Raw genomic sequence first — 21,208 nt, 5'->3', positions numbered from 1 at the left:
CCCTTGAAATTATTCTCAGATGAGTAACTGATTTTAGAGTTAAGGATGGAAGGTGTAGGGTTACGTTTAGGGTTACGGTTGGGAGGAAGCATGAAGCTGTGACGGTCAGGGCTAGGAGAAAGAGTCAGTGGGATCAGAAATATGGAAGTTTGTGGTCACGTGTGATGGAAGGTTACCTAGAGTTTCACAGGGCTTGTTTTTTTGGATGCAGATGTCATACCTGCAAGACGTGAGGAAAAACAAAAAGGAGGTTTGACATTCGTACACAACAAGGTGCAGAAACTGCATCAGCTGCTGCTTAAGATACATGTGAACACACTTGGACACGCAGCGTATTCACACATGCACACAGTAGCGACAGCAGACGGATAAAGTTTTAAAAGAACAATAGGCGGAAACCGCGGACGGTCACTGCGGTGTCATCGCGTCTGAACAGCTTCCATCCCCGCTTGATAAATGCTGCTGTAAAACCAAGCTGTTCTCACCAAGCCGCCACCAAGACCGCATCTCAAAAAAAGTTGTGACATTTATCTGCTTTCACCCCCCACCTCCCCTCGCCAACGCTAACCTCCCGCAGCTCGAGTTCATGGCACATTCTTTTGCACAGAATAAGAAAGTATTTGTGGCAGCGCTGCCCGAGCACAAGTGCGTTCAGATGACTCTGACCAAACCGTGGCCGTGCTGTTCACTGTTGCACATTCCTGAGTCAATAGCACCAGTGTTTTTTTTGTTTTTACTTAACATGCATCTGCCACTGGTGTCTGCATTTTGTGCATTAAATGCGAGTATTCAAATAACGTGAACTATGATTCATCACCTTTTTTTCCTCAAAGTTAAACTATGGCAGTATTTGTTTTATCTCCCTTTTTGGGGGCTGCAAAAATGAGATTGTAAGCATACGAACACTAATGCACTAATGCCATAAATGTTGACTTGCACAGCGGAGCAATGCCAAAACAGCGGTTCAGGAAAAGTGGAATGAACAGAAGTTAAAAACAATCTTCAGTGTCAGGCAACACTCGGACTACATGCTGTCGTTTAAGATGAGTTAATCGAGGGAGCCGCGTAAAATTCAGCCTGTCAGGACTTGATAGCACATTAAATCCATCCATGAGATCCAGTGAACTCGGAGGAGGAGGCGGATCATCTCGGTGTCACTGTCTGATCAGGTGCTGAGCTGTGTGGCGCCTGAACTGGACTCTCCTGTTCAGGTCTTACTGGCTGGGCCTTCCTTACTATATTTCGTTTTCAACACACGATTGATTCTGTTGACTCTTAATTGAGGTTATTTGTTCCTACGAGGGTCACAAGCGGACATTCCTGCAGGACAGGTTTTTCTTTTCGAGGTTTCCGACCTGGTGATGAGCACGGCGGTGTCGTGATGAGCGATGCCGTTGTCAGGTATGGCGTTCCCGTAGCTGCTGCGGTGCTGGATGGTTTTCTGCCACTTGCAGAAGCTGTCTAAAGACTTCCCCGCATGATGGTTGATCTCCAGTGTGGGCTGGCGGGGAGAGACAACAGAAGCACTTCCTTTGTTTAAACACAAAACAATCAGCTTCAGGAATGAACGAAAGATACTTAATGTGAAGTTATTCCAATATCAACAACAATTACGACAATGCTATAATAACCCCGTCTTCCTGTATTGCAGCGATTGAGGCATTTTTCCACCGCAGCATTGCATGTTAGTCCCTCAATCCTGTAAAAGATATGTAGAAGCGCGGAGGGAGTGCTCTGCTGGCCACAGCTGGCGAGAACTCGTAACCCAGGAATGTGTGCGGTGACATAACTAGTAATTGTCTTATCCCACAGTCCCTCATTTCTGGCCCTACTGCTGTCCTCATTTTCCTTTCCAGGGGCAGCTTGCCTATTCAGACCTAGAAAACGGCAGCAGGAGCGCTTGCACAGAGCACTCTCGATCCCGTCCCGACCTCAACGGTCCACGGAGTAAGAATAACAACACTAATACTCGCCTACCGCTAATGACCCTAACATTTACTTCACTACCATGTGAGATAACGAACATATCCTGGCACTAAATTACGGGCTCTAATTTTGAGGCACTATGAAAAGCATGAATCATAAATGTTCCCTAATAAGACGGCCACAGAGGAAACCTCAAAGCAGCGCCGTAATTCCCCTTTAATTCAGCATGATTCATCTGTCAAAGTGCTACAAGGTTAACATTAAAACGGAGCCGGGTACACCATCTCACCGCACGCTGTTAATGGCAGGCTAATAAGGTCGTTTACTACAGAGTCACATGGCACAGTCATCTCCTGAGCTGTGCTGGTAAGGTCGTGCACTTTTTTATGAGCTAAACTCCTGCCCTGCGGTCAGGTGTGGACTCTGTCTCCGGCAGCTGCATCTTTTCTGACCTGCAGTCACTCGCTTGCGTTATAATAGACGTGAAAAGGAGTCTGCAGCCATACTATCGGCAGCGCCTGGAGCTAAATGCTAGCATGAGTGCGTCTTCTGTGTTCACCTTCTCTTGTTCAACATGTGACTCTACCCCTGGTTGTGCTCCTAGATGAAAAGGTTGATCATTTTTCCCTTATTACAATCGTATTTTTTTTAAATGGATGTACACACAAAGCAATAATTTGTCAAATGTAACTGAAATATATCAAATCAAAAGTTAATTGATTCAAATAATCATTGGGGGAAAATGTGCTCGGTGCCAATCAATTCAAGTTTATCTGCCTAGAATCCACTAAACCTTTGACTGCACCAAAATTTGGCGGTGATCCTTTCAAGAGGCGTCCCACCCAAAACCACATGCTGCCAGTGGATCATAAAAGCCATTAGTTATGTATATTCTGTCACAGTAAGTTTTACTTATATAGTGCCAAAATCACCTCAAGGCACTTTACCTGTAGGTAAAGACCATACAGCAGCGGTCCCCAACCCCCGGGCCTCGGACCGGTACCGGTCCGTGAAACGTTTGGTACCGGGCCGCGAGAGTTGAGGCTCGGGTGTGAAATGTATGGTTTTCAGGGTTTTTAGCGTTATTTTGTTATCGTTTTTATCATTAACTGGGTTTTCCTGGGTCTTTTCACGTGTGTTATGAATAAATCTTCTTCTTTTTCGGTACCGGTACTAGTTTTATTTTGTTGTATTTATCCGTGACACTTTAAAGGCCGGTCCGTGAAAATATTGTCGGGCATAAACTGGTCCGTGGCGCAAAAAAGGTTGGAGACCGCTGCCATACAGTATTAGAGAGAAACCCCCTATGAGCAAGCACTTTGGCGACAGTGGGAAGGAAAAACTCCCTTTTAACAGGAAGAAACCTCCGACAGAGCCAGGCTCAGGGAGGGGCGGGACACACTGTGGAAAGACTAGGACCAAAGCATTAGTATTAGCAGTAATTCATGCACCTTACCTGGTCTTCCATGAGCAGGATGAGCCGCGTCACCACAATGTTGACTGCATTCCCCAGGCTAGAATCCTGGAACAGTTTGGCAACCTGACCTCCAGGGAAACAAGAAAAGGCCAGTCTTAAAAACGGCTGATAGAACAGCCGAGCACACTGCGGCAGGCTTTTTCCTGGCAATCGTTAGCGTATGTTCTGTAGATGACAGACATGTTTTCCCGTCATTTCTCCCCGCTGGAGCCCAAACGAAAAAAAGAAACAAAAAAAACACACTGGGGACGAGAGAAAACGGGACTTTGATGAATACAAATACAGATCTCGCCGCTCTGACTGCATAAACAGGTGCTTTTATTTTAACCACGGTTTCATCCATATGTTGGTTTGAAAGCAAAGTCAGAGCATACTGCACTGGAGAGGAGACCTTTGTATCTAAACAGGCCAGAGCCATACACTTATATGCTTTGTGTCTTCATTTTCTACCTAGGCGTTCACATTAAACGCAGCACTAATGTGTTCTCCATGTACAACAGCTTAAGCACTGACCTTCCAAATCATCACCCTGGAAAGTCGGGAATAATTTGTGCAGCCAGGGCAAAAAGAATGCAGCTAAGTGACTTTAATGTATAACCAAAAGAAACTGGACTATTTTTAGAGCAAATCTGTATTAAAGAACCAAGAGCGATTCCTTCCCGCGTGTGTACGGTTTTCCAGTGATTAACTGCACGTACGAAAGCTTCACTGACTAAAACATGTGGCCTCCCCGAGGAGAAATCAGGCAACAGCTATGCATTTGTTTTTCTTTCTTTCTTTCTTTCTATAAACATTAATAATACATCCCCCGTAAGCCTGACTCAGCCTTGGAGACTTATTTCTGTCAGTGAAGACGACCCTGTTCTTTCCAGCTCGCCTTTAATCAGCTGAATAACATTTCCTTCTTTGCTTCGAAAGACGCCAGGCCACCAAATCACGGCCATCTGACAGTCAGTTGCTGAAAGCTGGGAAAAGCTGTTTTTTTTTTCTTTTGTCATTAGAGGAAGAGGAAAGCTTTTGTGTTGTGAAACTTACAATATTCATGACTGCCAGGATGTATTGCTCGATGTCCCTGCGGCCGTGATAACCCACCATCATCTTATCAGCTACTACCAGCGTCTCCACGTAGCGCTCCCGGCTGACCGAACGCTTCAGAGGCAGCTGGCCACGGCCGACGTGATGAGGAGGCGTCTTCAGGGTCCGCTGCCACCACGACGCGCCCTTCATCGGCTTCTCGTCTGAGGCAGATCACACAATCGTACATTTTGACAGCGTACTGTTGAAAAGAGCTCAAGTTGATCCAGCTTTGTATCAGAAACAGATTCTCTCGCTTTTCCCATCATTTGACCACAGATTAATAATAATAACAGCAATTAGACGAAACACTCGACACACTTTGCGTAATCGTAGGGCAGATTTTAAAGGGCAGCTTGACAAAGTATCTTTCTTTTCTTGTATTTGTCAAACGGCGCCTTTCCAAACATACTTGTGCTTTTTCAGCAAACGCCCTGTAACACAGACTCGGTCACGCCTAATCACAACCGGGAACGCAGACACAGCCGCAGCCTTCTGCTGCTGGCTGGTGCACAGACTGGCCTGCGGATGTTTACTCCTCCGGTCTGGACCTTAACGCCGCTACTAAAAAAGACCAGAATATCTCTCGTCTCACCAATGACTCCGCAGGATTGGCCCTTGTACTGATGGCGGAGCGATGACCGCTTATAAACCACATGGGGGCGCCCCTCTGCTCTCTCCTCGCTCTCTGTCCCGGTTTGGTTATCTGGTGAGACAAGGGGTTCAATCAGGTACTCCTCTCCCCCAGCAACAATCACCCCCTGCTGCAGAGAAACAGATTTGAAGAATAGAATAAAATGAGGATTCCCATCACGGCACACAGATGACTTTACAGTGCGAGTGTTTTCCTGAGAAACTCATTTCAAAAAGTGAAAACAGATGAGTCAGTTAAGCTCACATACCTATGCCTAAAATATGCTCACTGGACACTTTATTAGGTACGCCTAATCAGCCAGTCACACGGCAGCAACTCAAGCATGATCAGGACGACCTGCTGAAGGTGATTTAAGTGACTTTGAACGTGGATTATTTAAGAAACTGCTGATCTCCTGCTATTGTCACACACAACCATCCCTAAGGTTTACTGAGAATGGTCTAAAAAAGAGAAAATGTTTGGTGAAAAGTGGTTTTCTGGATGAAAAACAGAGATCAGACGGTCAGACTGCTTTTAGCTGACAGGAAGAGATGATGGCGCAGCACGTTGAACCTTGGAGAAGGTGGGCGGCAGCTTCAGACGACCACAACAGGTGCTACACCTGCCAGGAATCTGAGGATGCGGATCACGCCGGCTCGTCGAGATCGGACGACAGCAGATTGGAAAAACATCGGATGGTGGGGTGTAAACGAACGCACGCATCCTCCACATCCTGCTTCTACGGTGCAATCCGTCAGCCTGCTGGTGGCGTTAATGCTGTGCAGGGTATTTTCTTGGCACACTTTAGATTATTTGGGTGAAAGTGAACAACGCTAGCGAACCTTCAAACTTCACAGGAAACAGCTCGATCGTCATATTCCCGTCTGTGTTGGGCCCGTCGCGGTGCACACATACACAGACGAGCACACATGAGAGCATGAAAGAGTGAATGAGAGCGAGGAAAATGAGAGAGCGAGACAGAGAGAGCGATACACTAACACTTCCTTTGATTCCGCTCAGATGTGTTGGCTTTGGTCGGAGCGAGAGTCTCCTCACCCGAATGGCGGCGGCAGCTTTCAAAGTGCTTTTAATCCCATAATAAAGTTAGTGACGGTCCTCTGGACACACAGCCCGCTCGCCGGTGAATGCGCTCACGCTGGTTTGACTAACAGTGATTACGTGTCCAGCTTATTAACGCTTTGCGAACACGTCTAATCCTCAGCTGCGTATACAACTGTTATTTTGGGGTCTGCTGTTTGTAGTGAGAGGATACACAGATACACAGCGCTGTGAATACAGCAGAATGAATTCATCCAACGAAACGGGGCGCAGAGGAGAACGAGCTCTCACCCGCCGACGAGTGTGCGCGAGTCGTCCGCCGTGGAGGGCTGAGGTGACTTCAAGAGAAAGAGAAATGGATCCGGTGTCTTTTAAGGGTCACGTCAGACAGCTGTAAGATGTCATTTACACTTTCTAGAGATCAAAGCGAGCATTACAGAGCATGACGCACTGCAGGTTACAGGTAGACATTTAACAGATATGACACTATGTTAACCCTCATATAAGTAACTACTGCTGTCTTGATTTGCTGTAAACCTGAGAATGGTGGAGGAGCTGTTATCACCTTGTGCACCTGGGCAATTACTTAGATCAGTGCATGGGGCACTGCCGGTTACTTCCCAGGTCTTGGCTAGCAAACAAAGTTGAGCAAGCTTAGAGCTCCCACGCTGTGAAACAAGCCTGACCACCGAGATCAGAATGGCACTTTAAAAAAATAATAATTTTCTGACTTTCTTCTTGAAACACTTTTATTACAAGTAAAAAGCCTCTGTGAATGTCACAGAAAGGAGTGTTTCAGATTCTCATTTAATATTCTTTGACTTCTTAGTGGTCTTAGTCCTTCCTCCCTCAGTGTTTAGTCTCTGTTCCCATGTTTACTCTGTGCTTTTGTCCCATGTTTCATGTATAATCACCCTTGTCTCTAGGTCCCTGTGTCTCCCGTGTGTTGTATACTCACGCTTTAAGTTCTCTGTCACTACATCTTCCCTGTGTTCCACATCTAGTTACCGTATTTTTTGTACATAAGGCATATCGGACAATAAGGCGCATTAATCAAAACAAAACAGTCAGATAAGTCAAACTTTACTCAACTCATTCTTCTTGCTTCCTCCACCATTGATTCATTAATGCTGAATTATCTGGCAGCTGCTCTATTCCCGTGTTGTTGCAGTATATTAATGACTAACCTCGTATTGTGGATGGATTATCTCAGTTGTTCTCCTGACTGAAGTTTGGTCTGTTTACAGCATCCTTCCATGTGACTGCATTTGTCCCTAACCATCGGGAACCCTCACGTTAACTTTTATCTAGTGGAAAAAAGTTAGCGTTCATCCTCCAGCTTCACTGTGCTAATGTTATGCTAACATAGCTGTGTCGCTAACGATCACGTAGCACATCATTATATACCAGCTAGCCCAACTTCAGTAACCCTACAAACGTCACTGCTGTTTAGTTTTCTGTCTTCATTTATGTTGGAAGTGATAGCAGAGCTGTACGTTTGAATTTGTCAGAAATCTCTCAGTCAGAACATGCTACATCATGTTTAGGTGGAAGCTAGCGAGCTAACTTCCTGCTAACTTCTAACTCCGTTAAATTTAATAAATCCTGTTTTCATGGATGCCTGGATGTTAAACTTACTTGTTACACCTGGTAAAGCAGACATGCTGATCATTTTATTAAAGATGAAAGAATTTAGACAGTTTGTAACTCTCAGTGATGCTGCAGTGTTCGTTTGTTTTTGGGACCTGAAGTTGATGGAGTTTAGGACCCTGATTCCTCCTCCAGGCTCCTGACTACAGTAGCCGTGATGCTCCAACAATCCATCAAGTGCGGCTTCGTAGCTACCAAAGTCGCATTTTTGAGAGTGAGGTGATCTGCCTCCACTGTCTGCGTTTGGGTCCGCATCCTCCTCACGTCGCCCTCGCAGATGTGACAGTGAGTGTTTGATTTTTACCCATCTTTAGTTTTATGGGTTTTTATCAATCTCTGGGATTTTACTTTGATTTCTTTCTGTAAACCTTCTAGTAACTTAGAACAGTCAACAGCTTTATTCTCCACATGCAGGTTGCCCCCGCAGTGGACTGGACCACTGAATGGTAGAAAAGTCTAAATAAAGTTTATTACTGCCTTTTCCGTTGCAACCATCTATCACAAGCAACTTTACACTATGACACAACATAAATCCTCGGAATGGAAATACTGATAGTCAGGGATTTCTTATACAATTATCATAAACTAACCAGACACTTCATTAATTACACTCTTTACACTACTGGGTTGGACACCGCCCCACCACCGCCTACTTTTTTAGGGCTTCAGACACATCTTAAATCTTTGTTCCACAGATTTAACAAGGTGCTGGAAATTTTAATCCATACAGATGTGATAGCATCACACAGCTGCTGCGGATCAGTCCTGTTCCATCACATCCCAAAGGTGCTGTATTGTATTGAAACTGGTGACTGTGGAGCCCATTTGAGTACAGTGAACTCTTCTTTATTTTCAGGAAACCAGTTTGAGATGATCTGAGCTTTGTGACGTTGCCCCTCATCTTACTGGAAGCACCATAAGAAGATGGGAACACCGTGGAAGTCCATAAAGACATGAACAAGGTTTTTATCGACGGACTGATTCGTATTGTTTCTGTCTGACACTGACGTTTGAATGTGGCGGCAGTAATCAGGACTCATCAGACCAGACAACGTTTTTCCAGTCTGCTATCATCATCATCATCATTCTGGTGAGCCTGTGTGAACTGCAGCTGCAGTTTCCTGTCTTAGCTGACAGGGGTGGCAACCTGTGTGGTCTTCTGCAGCCGAAGCCCGCCTGCTTCAACATGCACAATCAGAGACGCTCTTCTACATGCCTCCTTTGGAATGAGCGGTTACTTGAGTTGCTGTTGCCTTCTGGTCAACATGAAGCATCGACAACTGACCCCAACGAGGTATTTTCTCACAAAAAATGCAGATCGCTGGAAATTTTCTGACCATTCTCTGTAAACGGATGGCTGTGCAGGAAAATCCCAGCAGATCAGCAGTTTCTGAAATACTCAGACCAGCTCGTCTGTCACCAACAGCCACGTTCAAAGTCACTTAAATCATATTTCCACCACAATTTCAGCAAATCGTATGCTTACGTGTGATTGGCTGATTAGATATTTGCACCAAGTGGACCACACTTGAAAGGTACGCCTAACAAAGTTGCTGGTAAACGCATTAAAAAGCTTTAAGTCTACAGTAGCAGCGCTGGACTGGACACAATTAATGATGTCATCTTTTAAACTGAAAAGTGTCTCTTTTCTAGCATAAATTCTTCCTTTCAGATAAGGTTTAGAGCTGCTCGAGGACTCGAGGTTTGCTAAAGTGTCACGCTTTGATGTCAGGATCTGCTGCTGCTGCCGTCACTCTGTGTATGAGCTGTGGATTTGACCGGGAGGGTCGAGTCTTACCAGGCCGTTACAGTTGCTCAGGGCCACTTTGCTGGAATGCGGTTGGTCTTGGAGGTGTCCCACATAGTGGCAATGAGGAGAGTAAGGGTGACTCCAGGCTAAACGACCCCTCTTCCAGTACTCCACCCGGAACTGCCGTGACAGCAGGCTTCCCTGTAGCGTCAGGTTGAGCAGGAAGTTGTTCCGGGATGTCGACAGCTGGTAGAAGAGCTAATAGACAGAAAGATGCACAAGAAATTAATAAATATATGTATTTTTAATTTTAAAAAAGTTACATAAAAAAGCATAATACAGAGTCAGGAAGCCTGTCTTCAGTGCTGCGCCTTCTTCTTTGGTGGTGTTCAGTCATTTTTGAGTCCAGCATCTCGCCACTGGGTCCTACACGTACTGGGATGGCGATCTCATACTGGCCTAGACTGGATAGGAAAGCAGCTAGAGGGGGAGAAATAAAGACAGTGTAAAATCAACACCAGAGTTTAACTAGATAAAGACAAAATTCAGCTTCTTCCAAGTGACTCTAATAAAAAATAAAAACCTGGAGGATTTGCGAGCTGCTTATTTTAAATCACACAATGGGCTTTTTTATTGAGTGACTAACCCAGTTGGAAAAGAGGAACTTGCAGACTTTTTGGCCTATTTCTGACAGGGGCCCTCCACTCCAAGTACCCCTCCTTCACAAGGCCATAAGGATGTTCCCATGGTTACCTTGAAACTGTATACTTCCTGTCTGTGCAAGAGGCCGGCAATGATTTATTGTCCAAACTCGCTCAGCTCCAAACAGCCGGCGTCAGCTTACTAATGGGGAAGGGTCACTAGCAAAAGGAGCCCAGCTTAAACCTTTGGTCTCGCTTGGTGGAGAAGCGGCCCCTTCCCACACAGAGTAAATACCCAGAGATCAGAGCTCCCTGGTACAGACTTAAAAAGCTCCGTACCAGGAAAAATCTCTCTGACGGCAGCAGATAGCTGTGCCTGGGATAAACAGCGCAATTACAGCACAAACACTGCGTTCACACAGACTTTGTGAGGCTGCAGTGTATTTGTGACATGGGAACGTTAGTGCAAAACACAACCGGCGTTCGAGCCTTTCGAACTGTGGGAACCAAAACACAAATGCAGTTTCTGCATTTCAGATTTCACGGTTAATCTTCCAGCCCTGTGTTGGCAAAAAACACCCTTTCAACACAAAGGACGCAGCCCTCGTGTTTAGTCTAAATTAGATTGAGACTAAACATGTTTCAGGTATCTATTCGTCTGTCATCTCCTCCCTGTCCAACAGCGTGTTCCCACTTTTCCTCATTATCGCACCTCCACACCAAGCTGCACACCTGCACCCCATTACCACACCGCTTTTTGCCGTATTCCTCTGCAAGATTATCTAATGTGTTGCAGCCACGGCGTCATACTAACTTGTTTCGTCTGTCTATTAATGTTCTGCCATAAAATCCAGCTCCCTAGTAAACTCTGATTTTTAGCTTACATAGTGTTTGGGTCTCGTCTTGTTTCATTGGGCTGCTAAACGGTCCAAAAACACCCGGTGAGTAGTAATTCATCTCTCACACCAACCGGTCGCAGCAGATGGCCCCGCCCCTCCCTGAGCCTGGTTCTGTCGGAGGTTTCTTCCTGTTAAAAGACAGTTTTTCCTCCCCACTGTCACCAAAGTGCTTGCTCATAGGGGGTCACAAGATTTTGGGGTTTTCTCTGTATTATTGTAGGGTCAACCTCACAATATAGAAGCACTTTGTTGTTGTGATTTGGCGCTGTAGAAATAAAACTGAATTAAATCGAATACTGCTACTGAAACCAATCAGACAGTGCATTAAATACAGACATTAAAGTGATATATTTTTTATATTGTAGTCAACATTAACATTGCATTAAGAGTGCATGTACCAGCTTTATAAAAACTCATTCTGGGTCAAAGTCTGTTTTTCCTTAATAGATCTGATCATTTACATATGCCTGTGTAGGTTCTCACTCATTCGGGTCATGGTAGTCTTAGGAGCTTGGAAACAAAGCGACTGGACTTCTTTAAGTAACTTATAGAAGCTTAAAGCTGAAAGAAACTTAAAGAAGTCCAGTCGCTTTGTTTCCAAGCTCCTTAGACCTTCATTTAGATAAATAACTGCCTGGATGTATTTCAACATAGACACTGTGCCAAAAGCTTACTATTTGGAGACACACTTCAACACTACCTCCCACTTTATTGGGTACATCTGTTCAACAGCTTATAAATGCATATATCTGATCAGCCACAATCACATGGCAGCAACACAGTGCATGTGCATTGCAACCGAGCACCAGAATGGGGAAGAAGGCTGATTGTAAGGCAGTAGTAACTCGAATACCCACTCATTAATCTCAGTCCAGCACCTTTGGGTATGTGTAGAACCAAAGAGTCACATCGTGGACATGCAGGCGACAAATCTGCGCCAACTGTGCGATGCCGTCATGTCGACACGGACCAAAGTCTGTGAGAAATGTTTGCAGCAACTGGTTGGGTCTGTGCCATGTTTTAAAGCAGCTTTGAAGGTGAAACGGCGTCCGACCCAGTAGGAATATACCCACTGAAGTGGCTGGGAAATGTCGGTGGAAAAACAGAACTTAAACCTAAAAGCATACTGCAATCCACACAGATGCATACCTAATATCTGCTTTATAGCTGAAGCTTTGGAAATGAAAATGAGATGAAACCCTGAATTCTCAGAGTTAGCGTCAGCGGCAACATCCGTTACTTCTTATTTACTCACCAAAATAGGTCTTATTCTCATTATTACTTTTAGCGATGACTCTCCTACAGTGGGCAATTAAGGCACCCCACTGGCATTTTTTCCCCTCAAACTTCCTGAAAAGCATTAGATTTCCCACAACAAATCCATCCTGTTCTTGTAAAGCACAGCATGTAAGCCAGCAGGTGGTATTTCCCTTACGTTTGAAGCACAGGAAAAACTCCTGGACAGAAAATGTGAGTACTAATAAAGCAGATAGAATTTGTCTCTATAGAAGAAATTAACGAGACCTCACACAGAATTAAGTGTAATGAAAACCAGAAGACACGTGAACCTACAGTCTAAAGCTACAGCTTGGGCGAACTCAACAAATCCTCATTCCCACACCCACGGGGACACGAAACACAGGCAGCTTCAAAGGATTGTTGTGAAAACAGTTACAGGAGACATTTGTGAATGCTATGAACTCAAAACAGCCTTCCTTCACACACACGTGGAAGCAGCGAGAAGTAAGGGTGCAAAAATAGTTATCAACCCTTTAGTGAGCCATTAGAGGTGCAGTCTTAGATTTGCTGTATTAAAGCTTCTAAAAATAGCACTATACAAAAGTCTTGAGTCATGCCTCATTTCTTTATATTTTGCTTTCTTGTTATTTCTTTGTGGTCTTTAAAAATTTTCAGAGGAATGTTTTGGTGTCTTAAGGCACTTATCACTGACCTGTGACTCACTCAAGCATAAAAACAGCATCTAACTCAAGAAATGGACCCGTGGTGTGTTCAAACACAACAGATGACCTTTAAATTGTATTTTAGGAACTTTGTTTCTAGCAATTTGGTGGAAAAACACGTGATTTATTCCCCTTTCTTTTGCTGAACTTATGAGAAAAATAACACAGGCATAAAATCGTATTTTTGCACCAATAAGGTGACCTATTAGGTGAAAATTTGGCATGTCTCGGCATGATGTGCAGCACGTCCTTGAGGAAACTGCACAAGTGGAGAATAAAAGAAGAACTAGCAAACCTTGGAAAAAAAAGATCTACAAAAAGTATCAGAAAGTCAGCAAAACGCTGAAACAGGACCTGAGAGAAGCATCTGGCCCTTCACGTGATCCATCTGCTGTTCACTTCAAACTTCATCTGAAATGTCTGTGAAGGTCCTCAGTTATCCAGGTCATCGTAGTCTAAGGAGCTTGGAAAGAAAAGCATCTGAGCGTATGAGCTCACCCGAAACCTTGGCTGATTGTGACCTACACCCATTTTCACACCTGGGCTCATGTGATTGGGTAGAGGATCAATAGGGGGTCCATTGTCCCGCTTGGGGGGGACACTCCCACAGGGCTTAAGGCTACGTCCACACTAGCCCGGATAGATTTGAAAATGGTGTTTTCCTCTGAAAACTCTCCGTGTCCACACCGGCGTTTTCAGTCGTTTTCACAGAGTTGTGCGTCCACATTGAAACGGCCCAAAACGCTTACGTTCCAGTCCTGCGCAAAAGCGAGTGAGTATTAAAGAATTTAAAGAAAAGCTCTCTGGAGTACAAACTGATATTAATCTTTTTTAGGGCTGTCAAAATTGAGAGCAAACAAAACAACTGCTGTATATGCCCTCTGCTATAATTGGTCACATGACTGCATCACATGACTAAAATGCGTCATCGTTTTAGAAAGTCTGCGTTTTCGAGTGTCGTTTTGAAATGTATGCGTTTTCGAGAGCGTTTTCAAAACGCTGCATTTTTCCTTGAGGAAAACGCCGTCTCAGTGTGGACGGGAGGCCAAAACGGAGAGAAAACAAAAACGCATTAGTGTGGACGTAGCCTCAGTCTTCTCAGATGAGAGGTAAAACGTCTTCAAGCAACTTAAAGAAGTCCAGACACTTTTCTTTCCGAGCTCCTTACTCTTCATCTGAAATGGTTTCACTGGAAGGATCGCTGTCGAGAAGACGTTCTTAAGGAAGGGGGACAAGCTGAAAGTGCTCAGGTGTCACATTACACAAGAACTGGACTGAAAATCAGCAACCACGGGTCTGATGCTTCGAGTGGTTGTTAATATGCACGGACGAGGTCAAAACACGGTGGAGGCTCAGTCATGGCTCAAGCCAGACGTCAGCATTTACTGAGCACAGAACAAAAGGCATCCAGAGAAGAGCTTTGAATGTCCTCCTAGAAATATTCCTGAAGACTCCACAAAGAAAGTTTTCCCAAGGTGGTCGTCCCAAATACTGACTGACAGTAAAGTACAAACTCTGTTTTTGCTTTCATGCTGTATTTCCATGTATGTTTGCATGTTTTAATGCATCGACACACCTGTATTTCACATTTTCCTAGCAAAATATAAAGAAATGAGGGATGGTTTGAGATTTTTGCAGAAGCAGCTTGTTAATCACTTGCTGATAAGATTACCAGATGATAAGACGGGGACACGTAAAGCTGTATGTCTTTGCATCACAAAGACATACAGCTTAGGAAACAGTTTATTATGTTGGACTGCAGTAAAGCACAGGCGGCTCTATTTGGCAGCATGTAGCTGCTGTTTTGTATTACGCCTAATGTAAGCTACAGAAAGAGTTTCTCACTGTAATAAAAAAATGTTTTAAATCTGACAAATGCTGACTTCCTCAGGCCGGTACACTATTTTATGCCTAATAACTGACGTCTTCAGGATTTCAAATGACTAAAGGAAGAAGAAAATTGAAAAAATGTGACCAAAAATAATTTGCATAAAGTCAAGATTTCAGATGAGTTTGAAATAACTAGACAGAGACAGCATATAACTGGCAAAAAACCCCAAAACAACAACTATAGATTCATGCACAAGAATCCCAGGTTCATACAGAAACCACAGCTGCAGTGTGGTGTGTGCAGGTAATGAAGTAACTGCACCCAGAATGCACTTCTGCTTCATAGGAAGGAAAGAAAACGCAGCATACGACAACACATTATTCCTGATTTTCTAGTCAACCGTGCGGTTTAAGCTATAGCGACCTAGTGCCAAAGAACTCAACGTCTGATTCAGGATCAGAAAAATCTAACAGGAGACGTCGAAACAAAGAGGAAACAGTCGGTGGAAACATGCGTGCTATATTTAATAGGAGAGAACACCCTCACTGGGTGCCATACAGAAATGTCTTTGCTGATAAATACACCCTCAGTTCTGTTATCGCCAAATGAAAATAGTGAAAGGAAGCACTCTGATGGAAAAGTGCCCCACCCTCCACGCCAGCTACACCACGACTGTTTTGCAGACCAAACCCTGCTGCCTCTTTGAAGCAAAGAGATTTTTACATGCGGTGATTCTTCAGTATGAAATATATGAGTTATGAAGAAGCTCTGAAGGACCGTATCGGTGCCTCTGTTCTCCTGTGTGCAGTCTGGGAGCACAAATACAGACACTTCTAACTTTGAGGCAACAATTTGGGAAGCAGGAACAACGTGACCTCAAATCAGTCCGACACATTTTAAATGAAGCTGAGTATCAGCTGTGAGCCAGGTCTTACCAACCATCAGATGAGGTGTGTGTGTGTGTGTGTGTATATATATATGTGTGTGTGTGTATATATATATATATACACACATGTGTGTGTAGCAGAAAATCTAAACTATGAGCTAAGAAGGCCCGAGGGAGAAGGTAGATAATCCTGTATGGTTTTACTGTGGCAGCAGCTCCTTTCACATCACACAAAGACATTCAATCCTTGTTAATAAAAAAAATAGTAATTAAGTTCAGGTTTAAAGAACTGACTTCCTGTGACTGTGGAAAACTAACTCTCTGAGGGAAAATGGCACGCCAGGGTTTATGGGGTGGGCTATTTAAGGGAAGCAGTGTGGCAAACTATCAGAGACCGAGGGATATGAGGGGGTCAAAGGTTACGTTTAGGAAATACACAATCATATCCTTGTTCTGGGTGATGAAACACGCACACTTAGGGATTTTTATTCTTTGCCTTTAGAAGGACTTCTAGTAGACGGGCCGGGTACGTGCTCGTTCCAGAGCACAGCGGGATTTGAGTTCTGGGTTAAAGCTCAGTCGGTCCAGACCTGCAGGCCTGGACTCAGAGCGACAGCCAGTTCGTACCATCCAACTTTATCTCGTGTGCGCATACTGAATTATACACAAATACAATAACGCAAAAATATAGTTTCAGGCATCTAATGACATATTCAAATTGTGTTTAAGTTATTTTATTCTAAACTTGGGTAGCAGCGAAAGTTTCCCCTTTTTCTTCTGTTTAACTGAAATGAAAAACAGATCCCAGCGTGGGCACCTCGACCGTAAAACACATTAAAGTGGCACAAAAGCCTGGATCACAGAACATAAACCAGTGATGCTTTTCCACTATTAAAAAAATAGGATTGCCTGTTTAATTCAAACCCAGATCTCAGACACTGGTTCGGGGGAAAAAGGATCATTTTATGAACAAACCCTTTCTCAGCTCAGTCAAAGAATTTCCTGAGAATGTTTTGATATTTAAATAATACATATACCTTGTTGTACAAACACTGTATATAAAGGATGGACATAGACAGTGATGTCACCAGTTGGTTTGTGAAGTCTCATTATGAAGGTGGATACTTTTTAACCCTAAATGAGATGATCATTTAGAAATTCAACATCACTTTGTAATAGCGAATCTTTGAACTAACAATTGAAACAATAAAAGCATTTGGATCTTTTTTTTATTTTACTGAGCCCATACATTTGGAATTCAAGGTAATTTACGATATCATAGGAACCCTTTCGGTAACCAGAGGAGTCGCCCCCTGCTGGCCTATAGAGAGAATGCAGGTTTCATGGCTTTACTTTTTAGAAACAAGACCAGAGGTGAGGCCACATCCATCTTTTATATACAGGCTATAGGTTGTCTCACCTTGTGACTGAGCAAACTCATCTTTGTGACCTCCTGCGACCTGGGTGGCAACCATGACGACAATGAAAGTGCAGACCAGACCAGTCCTCCATAGCATCTCCATGGTTACTACAGTAGTTGCTATAGTAACAAAATTCAGTGCAGTGGTCCCCGTGCCTCTGTTCCAACATGTCTCCTGCCCTCTCGGATGCCCCGTTGCCTAGCAGAGGGACAGCTCAGCGCTCTGCTGGGCCATGGCTGCAAAAGATCGGAGAGCCAGCAGCGTCTTCAGCGTTTCGTCAGCAAGAGGTGATGGACCCTGAAGAAGTCCTCACAGAAGTGGAAAACACCTAGACGGGTTTCTCAAGGGGCTCAGCAGCAGTGGTGGCTTCACACCCCTCTCCGTTTGCCTGCAGAAGAGAAGCTGTTTAGTGACTGCAGGAGGAAGGCCAGGAAAGGGTGGGGAAAGACAAATTTAGGCTCAAAGACGAAGGAGGAACAAGGGAGACACAGTAAAACACAGACAGAGGGAGAGCATGAGATCCCAATGACCCATGCAGTTCCCAGTCTAACAAGGCAAATCTACCCAGTTCATATTCAAGGACTGCCCAGTCCTCCATTGTTCCTTGTGATAATCAATCTTGGCTTTAGCAAGGGTAAGTACCCAGTCTTTCACTCTGGTGACCAGCGATAACAATAGGTCCCAACCTGGGGCCTCTGAGGACCCACACTTTAAGCTGTCTGTCCACCGGAAAGAGTTCAAACACAAAGGAGGCCATTGATCTCGTAGAAAGCTGTGCTTGGTGCCCAAACGGGGCTTGGAGTGGGTATTATGTCAGAGGGTCTGAGGGTAAAATGAGCCAATTTGAGAGACGCAGCAGGTTGCCATCACCGCTACCCTGCCTGACTCTGCAACCTGCATGGCTGAGCGACCCACTGGCTGGTATCCAGCTTACTAACTGGCCAACGTGCTGTGTAGCAGACCGATGGTGTGAGTGCCTATACATCAACCAGTGTTGATATTTGGAGCACAACACGGACAGATAATATCGGCTTTTTCTGAATCCGAGGCCCCTAGTTTAAGAAAATAAATGAATGAATAATAAAAATACAGGAGCAACAATAAGACTTCAAAAACAAACATTCAAATTTGATGATTTCTTGCTTCCCTCACCCCCAGCCCGTTGTGGCAGACGGCCGCCCCACAGGAGGATAAGCAGCCCACATTTCTTTAGATTGTAGACTTCAGCTTCAGCCAAAGCTGACAAAAGACTTAATGCTGGTGTTTCATGTGGCCTGTGCACAGCAGTGGTACTTAACAAGGCTTAAACCTTTAATTACAGCAAATGAAAGAAGGCACAACAGGAAATAAAGGACATGATTTGCACAGTAGTGAACAAAGCCAGTTCTGAGTCAGCAGATGACAGTTAGTGTTTTACCCTGACAGATGTGACTATATGAACAGAAAGCTTTTAAGACCGTATGCAGGTAAAAGTTCAGCATCACAAATTTCTTTCTTGTTTCGTTCTTTTCTACACCACTAATTTAGCCGTCGAGTGCTATAAATAATCCTCAGGCTCTTTTTTTTAATTATTTTTGTGTCCTTTGAGACAAACATGGAGCAAGATTATAATAACAATGGAAAAACGACTTCCTCATCCACACAGTACCCATTACAAAAACAAGACCGGAGCCAGGAATCGGCAGTCACAGTTTCATGGGTGCCCTTCTCTCTTTTGACTTGAGTGTCCTGGCTACATATTGCAGTGTCAGCTAAAAACCCAGCCCTGTCCTCCAGTAAAGTCTGCCCACCCAGCTTTACTCTTGTCCCAGCCCTGCTAGCCTCCCTCCCTCAGAGCTGTCTGGGGAGAGAAGAGCGAGCGGAGACGCCGCACTGGCCCAGATGGCTGGCGGCTAACCAACTGCAGCCAAAGGTAATCGGAGGCAGATGGGAAACCTTTTGGTGACGAGAGCAGGGGGAACAAGTTGCCTCCTGCAAAAAAAAGAAAAGGAGGAGGGGAAAAAAAGCCAAGTGCAGAATCTGAAGGGAATGAGAGAGGGAAAGAGAGGGGAGTGTAGGCTATTCAAGCCAGCTGGGAGAGCTATTCTTGAGTGTTAATACTCTAAACTGAGTGTGGAGGAGATGAAAGGGCCCCTAATGTGCCTCTTGCTTAATTTCACACAGCAACGGGCAGGTACAGTTCAAAACTAAAAAGAAAGAAAGAAAGCTTGCTTTAAAAACAGTGAGGGGTCTTTGTGCTGTTGCAACTTCCCTCATATATGGAACAACTAAAAGTCTTTCTCCCCTCCCTCCCTCCGGCTTTCTCCCAGTCATTTCCTGCGCGAGCCAAGCTCCCTTTCCATTTTCATTACTTGTTTCTGCACCGCTCTCGATTTATTGTGGGCTTATTAAACTTGCTATCAAGTGCTTTTCATGACCACTACACCTCCTCTTGTTTACTTAAGCCAGAGAAAGAGAGGAGAGATAGGACCCCCCCCCCCAAACACACACACACACACACAAACTAGTGCTATTCAAATACAGCTGCTAAGAAAGATTTGTGGACAGGCTTCACACACACCACAACACCCATGCACTGCCTCGCACACAGCTCTTCTGGTAAATTATTGCTACTCTGGAAATGCGGCTAAATTAAGAGAGAGCTGTCTCGCAGAGGTGACGGCGTTGTACATCTTCCCCGGTCTGTTGTGCAAAGCTTTCCCTCTGGGCTGTATCACTTTTACGAAATAAAAAGCGTATGTTTGTCAGGAGGCCAGGCCGAGGCGAGCGCGCGCGCGCGCGCACGGACTCTCCGGGATCTGGGTTTTGCTTGGATGGATATCGACCGTATAGCTCTACAATCGCGGCCAAAAAAAGAAAAAGGAAAGGAAAGGAAAGGAAAGGAAAGGAAAGGGGGGGGGGGTCCGAGCCGGGCCACACAGCTTCCAGGGCTATCAGAGCTTTGCAGAGGAGAAAAGAAAGGGGTCGTTGTTACCAAGAGAGAAAGGAGTTGGAGCGCACGGGATAATTAGGTGGGAATTTAAGGGTGGGCCAAAATACTCAAGTGTAATCAAGTCAGTGGACCCTGAGGCATATTGACACGTCACTTCTATTTTTTTATAACCTGATCATCTACTGAACACTGACTGGTGCTTTTTTATAACTGTGTTTAACAGGATGGATATTCATTTTTTCATACTGCAGCCTAACTATGCTGTCCTTGTCTTTAACCGCTGCCAGGGAGAGTGCAGCTATCCGAAAACTAGCACGCTAATCAAAACCATATGACCGGTCTGTGTCGACTGCACAGATGCTAAGTGTCCCTCAGCTCAGCTTCAAGTCTGGGACAGCACCCCCACCACTGCCACTACTCTCAATATATATATAGTCTCCACTTTGGTCAGCAGAGAGCACACGAATCAGCTTTAGGTTGAGTTTATTATTTCATGTAACTGCACATCACAGTTTCTCTGTCCAAATGAGACCGTGAGGGAGCGAATCGCTCACATCAGCGTCCGTCAGCCTCAGCATCAACTGCTCACTCTTTGAATACATAAAAATAAGTCATGATCACCACCAACATGAAGCCTGGACAGGTGACAGAGAGGGTGGAATCATATCTCAGATTAAAATCTCTGGTAAAAATAAATAAATAAATAAATAAGGCAGAAGAAGGAGAAAAGTGCAGGCATTCCTTTCTCTGTTTCCCCAAATAAACAGTGTGCAGATGAAAAGTGGGAACATAAACAGGCCGGAGAACCTCGGATGTGCTCCCCTCACTAAAAATGTCCCTCTCTAAGTCTGAAACAATATTTAGTGAGAGAGAGAGAGAAAGCTGACTCGACAAGGAGTGAGTGAACCAGCGCAGCACAGATGGCAGAGGAGGCTTTTCTCTTTCTGTCTTTTATCTGGTTTAGGACTGACAACAATCCAAAAAACACCAAAAATATTCATTACGACATGCAAAGCCTTACATTTGCTGGAATCTTAAATGTTCAGCGTTAAAAATGATTGTCAGAG

General features: G+C 44.6%; 1 protein-coding gene across 1 annotated transcript in view; it reads right to left on the bottom strand.

The window, feature by feature from the left end:
• Positions 1-21,208, bottom strand: part of adamts10 (ADAM metallopeptidase with thrombospondin type 1 motif, 10) — a 54,799-nt gene that overhangs the window by 32,406 nt on the left and 1,185 nt on the right. Inside the window, exons 2-9 of the mRNA XM_084910212.1 lie at positions 17,209-17,597; positions 9,911-10,050; positions 9,619-9,828; positions 5,073-5,241; positions 4,439-4,641; positions 3,383-3,466; positions 1,356-1,501; positions 177-220 (exon numbers count right to left, since the gene is read on the bottom strand). Coding sequence (XP_084766338.1) covers positions 177-220; positions 1,356-1,501; positions 3,383-3,466; positions 4,439-4,641; positions 5,073-5,241; positions 9,619-9,828; positions 9,911-10,050; positions 17,209-17,311 — 1,099 coding nt within the window. The 5' untranslated portion in view covers positions 17,312-17,597. The remainder of the gene's footprint in view (positions 1-176; positions 221-1,355; positions 1,502-3,382; positions 3,467-4,438; positions 4,642-5,072; positions 5,242-9,618; positions 9,829-9,910; positions 10,051-17,208; positions 17,598-21,208) is intronic.

This window comes from Perissodus microlepis, chromosome 17, assembly GCF_051167445.1.
Source record: "Perissodus microlepis isolate ML-2025 ecotype Zambia chromosome 17, ASM5116744v1, whole genome shotgun sequence".
Classification (NCBI taxonomy): domain Eukaryota; kingdom Metazoa; phylum Chordata; class Actinopteri; order Cichliformes; family Cichlidae; genus Perissodus; species Perissodus microlepis.
Note: the sequence above shows the minus strand (reverse complement) of the source record. Positions and strands in the feature narration are given on the sequence as shown.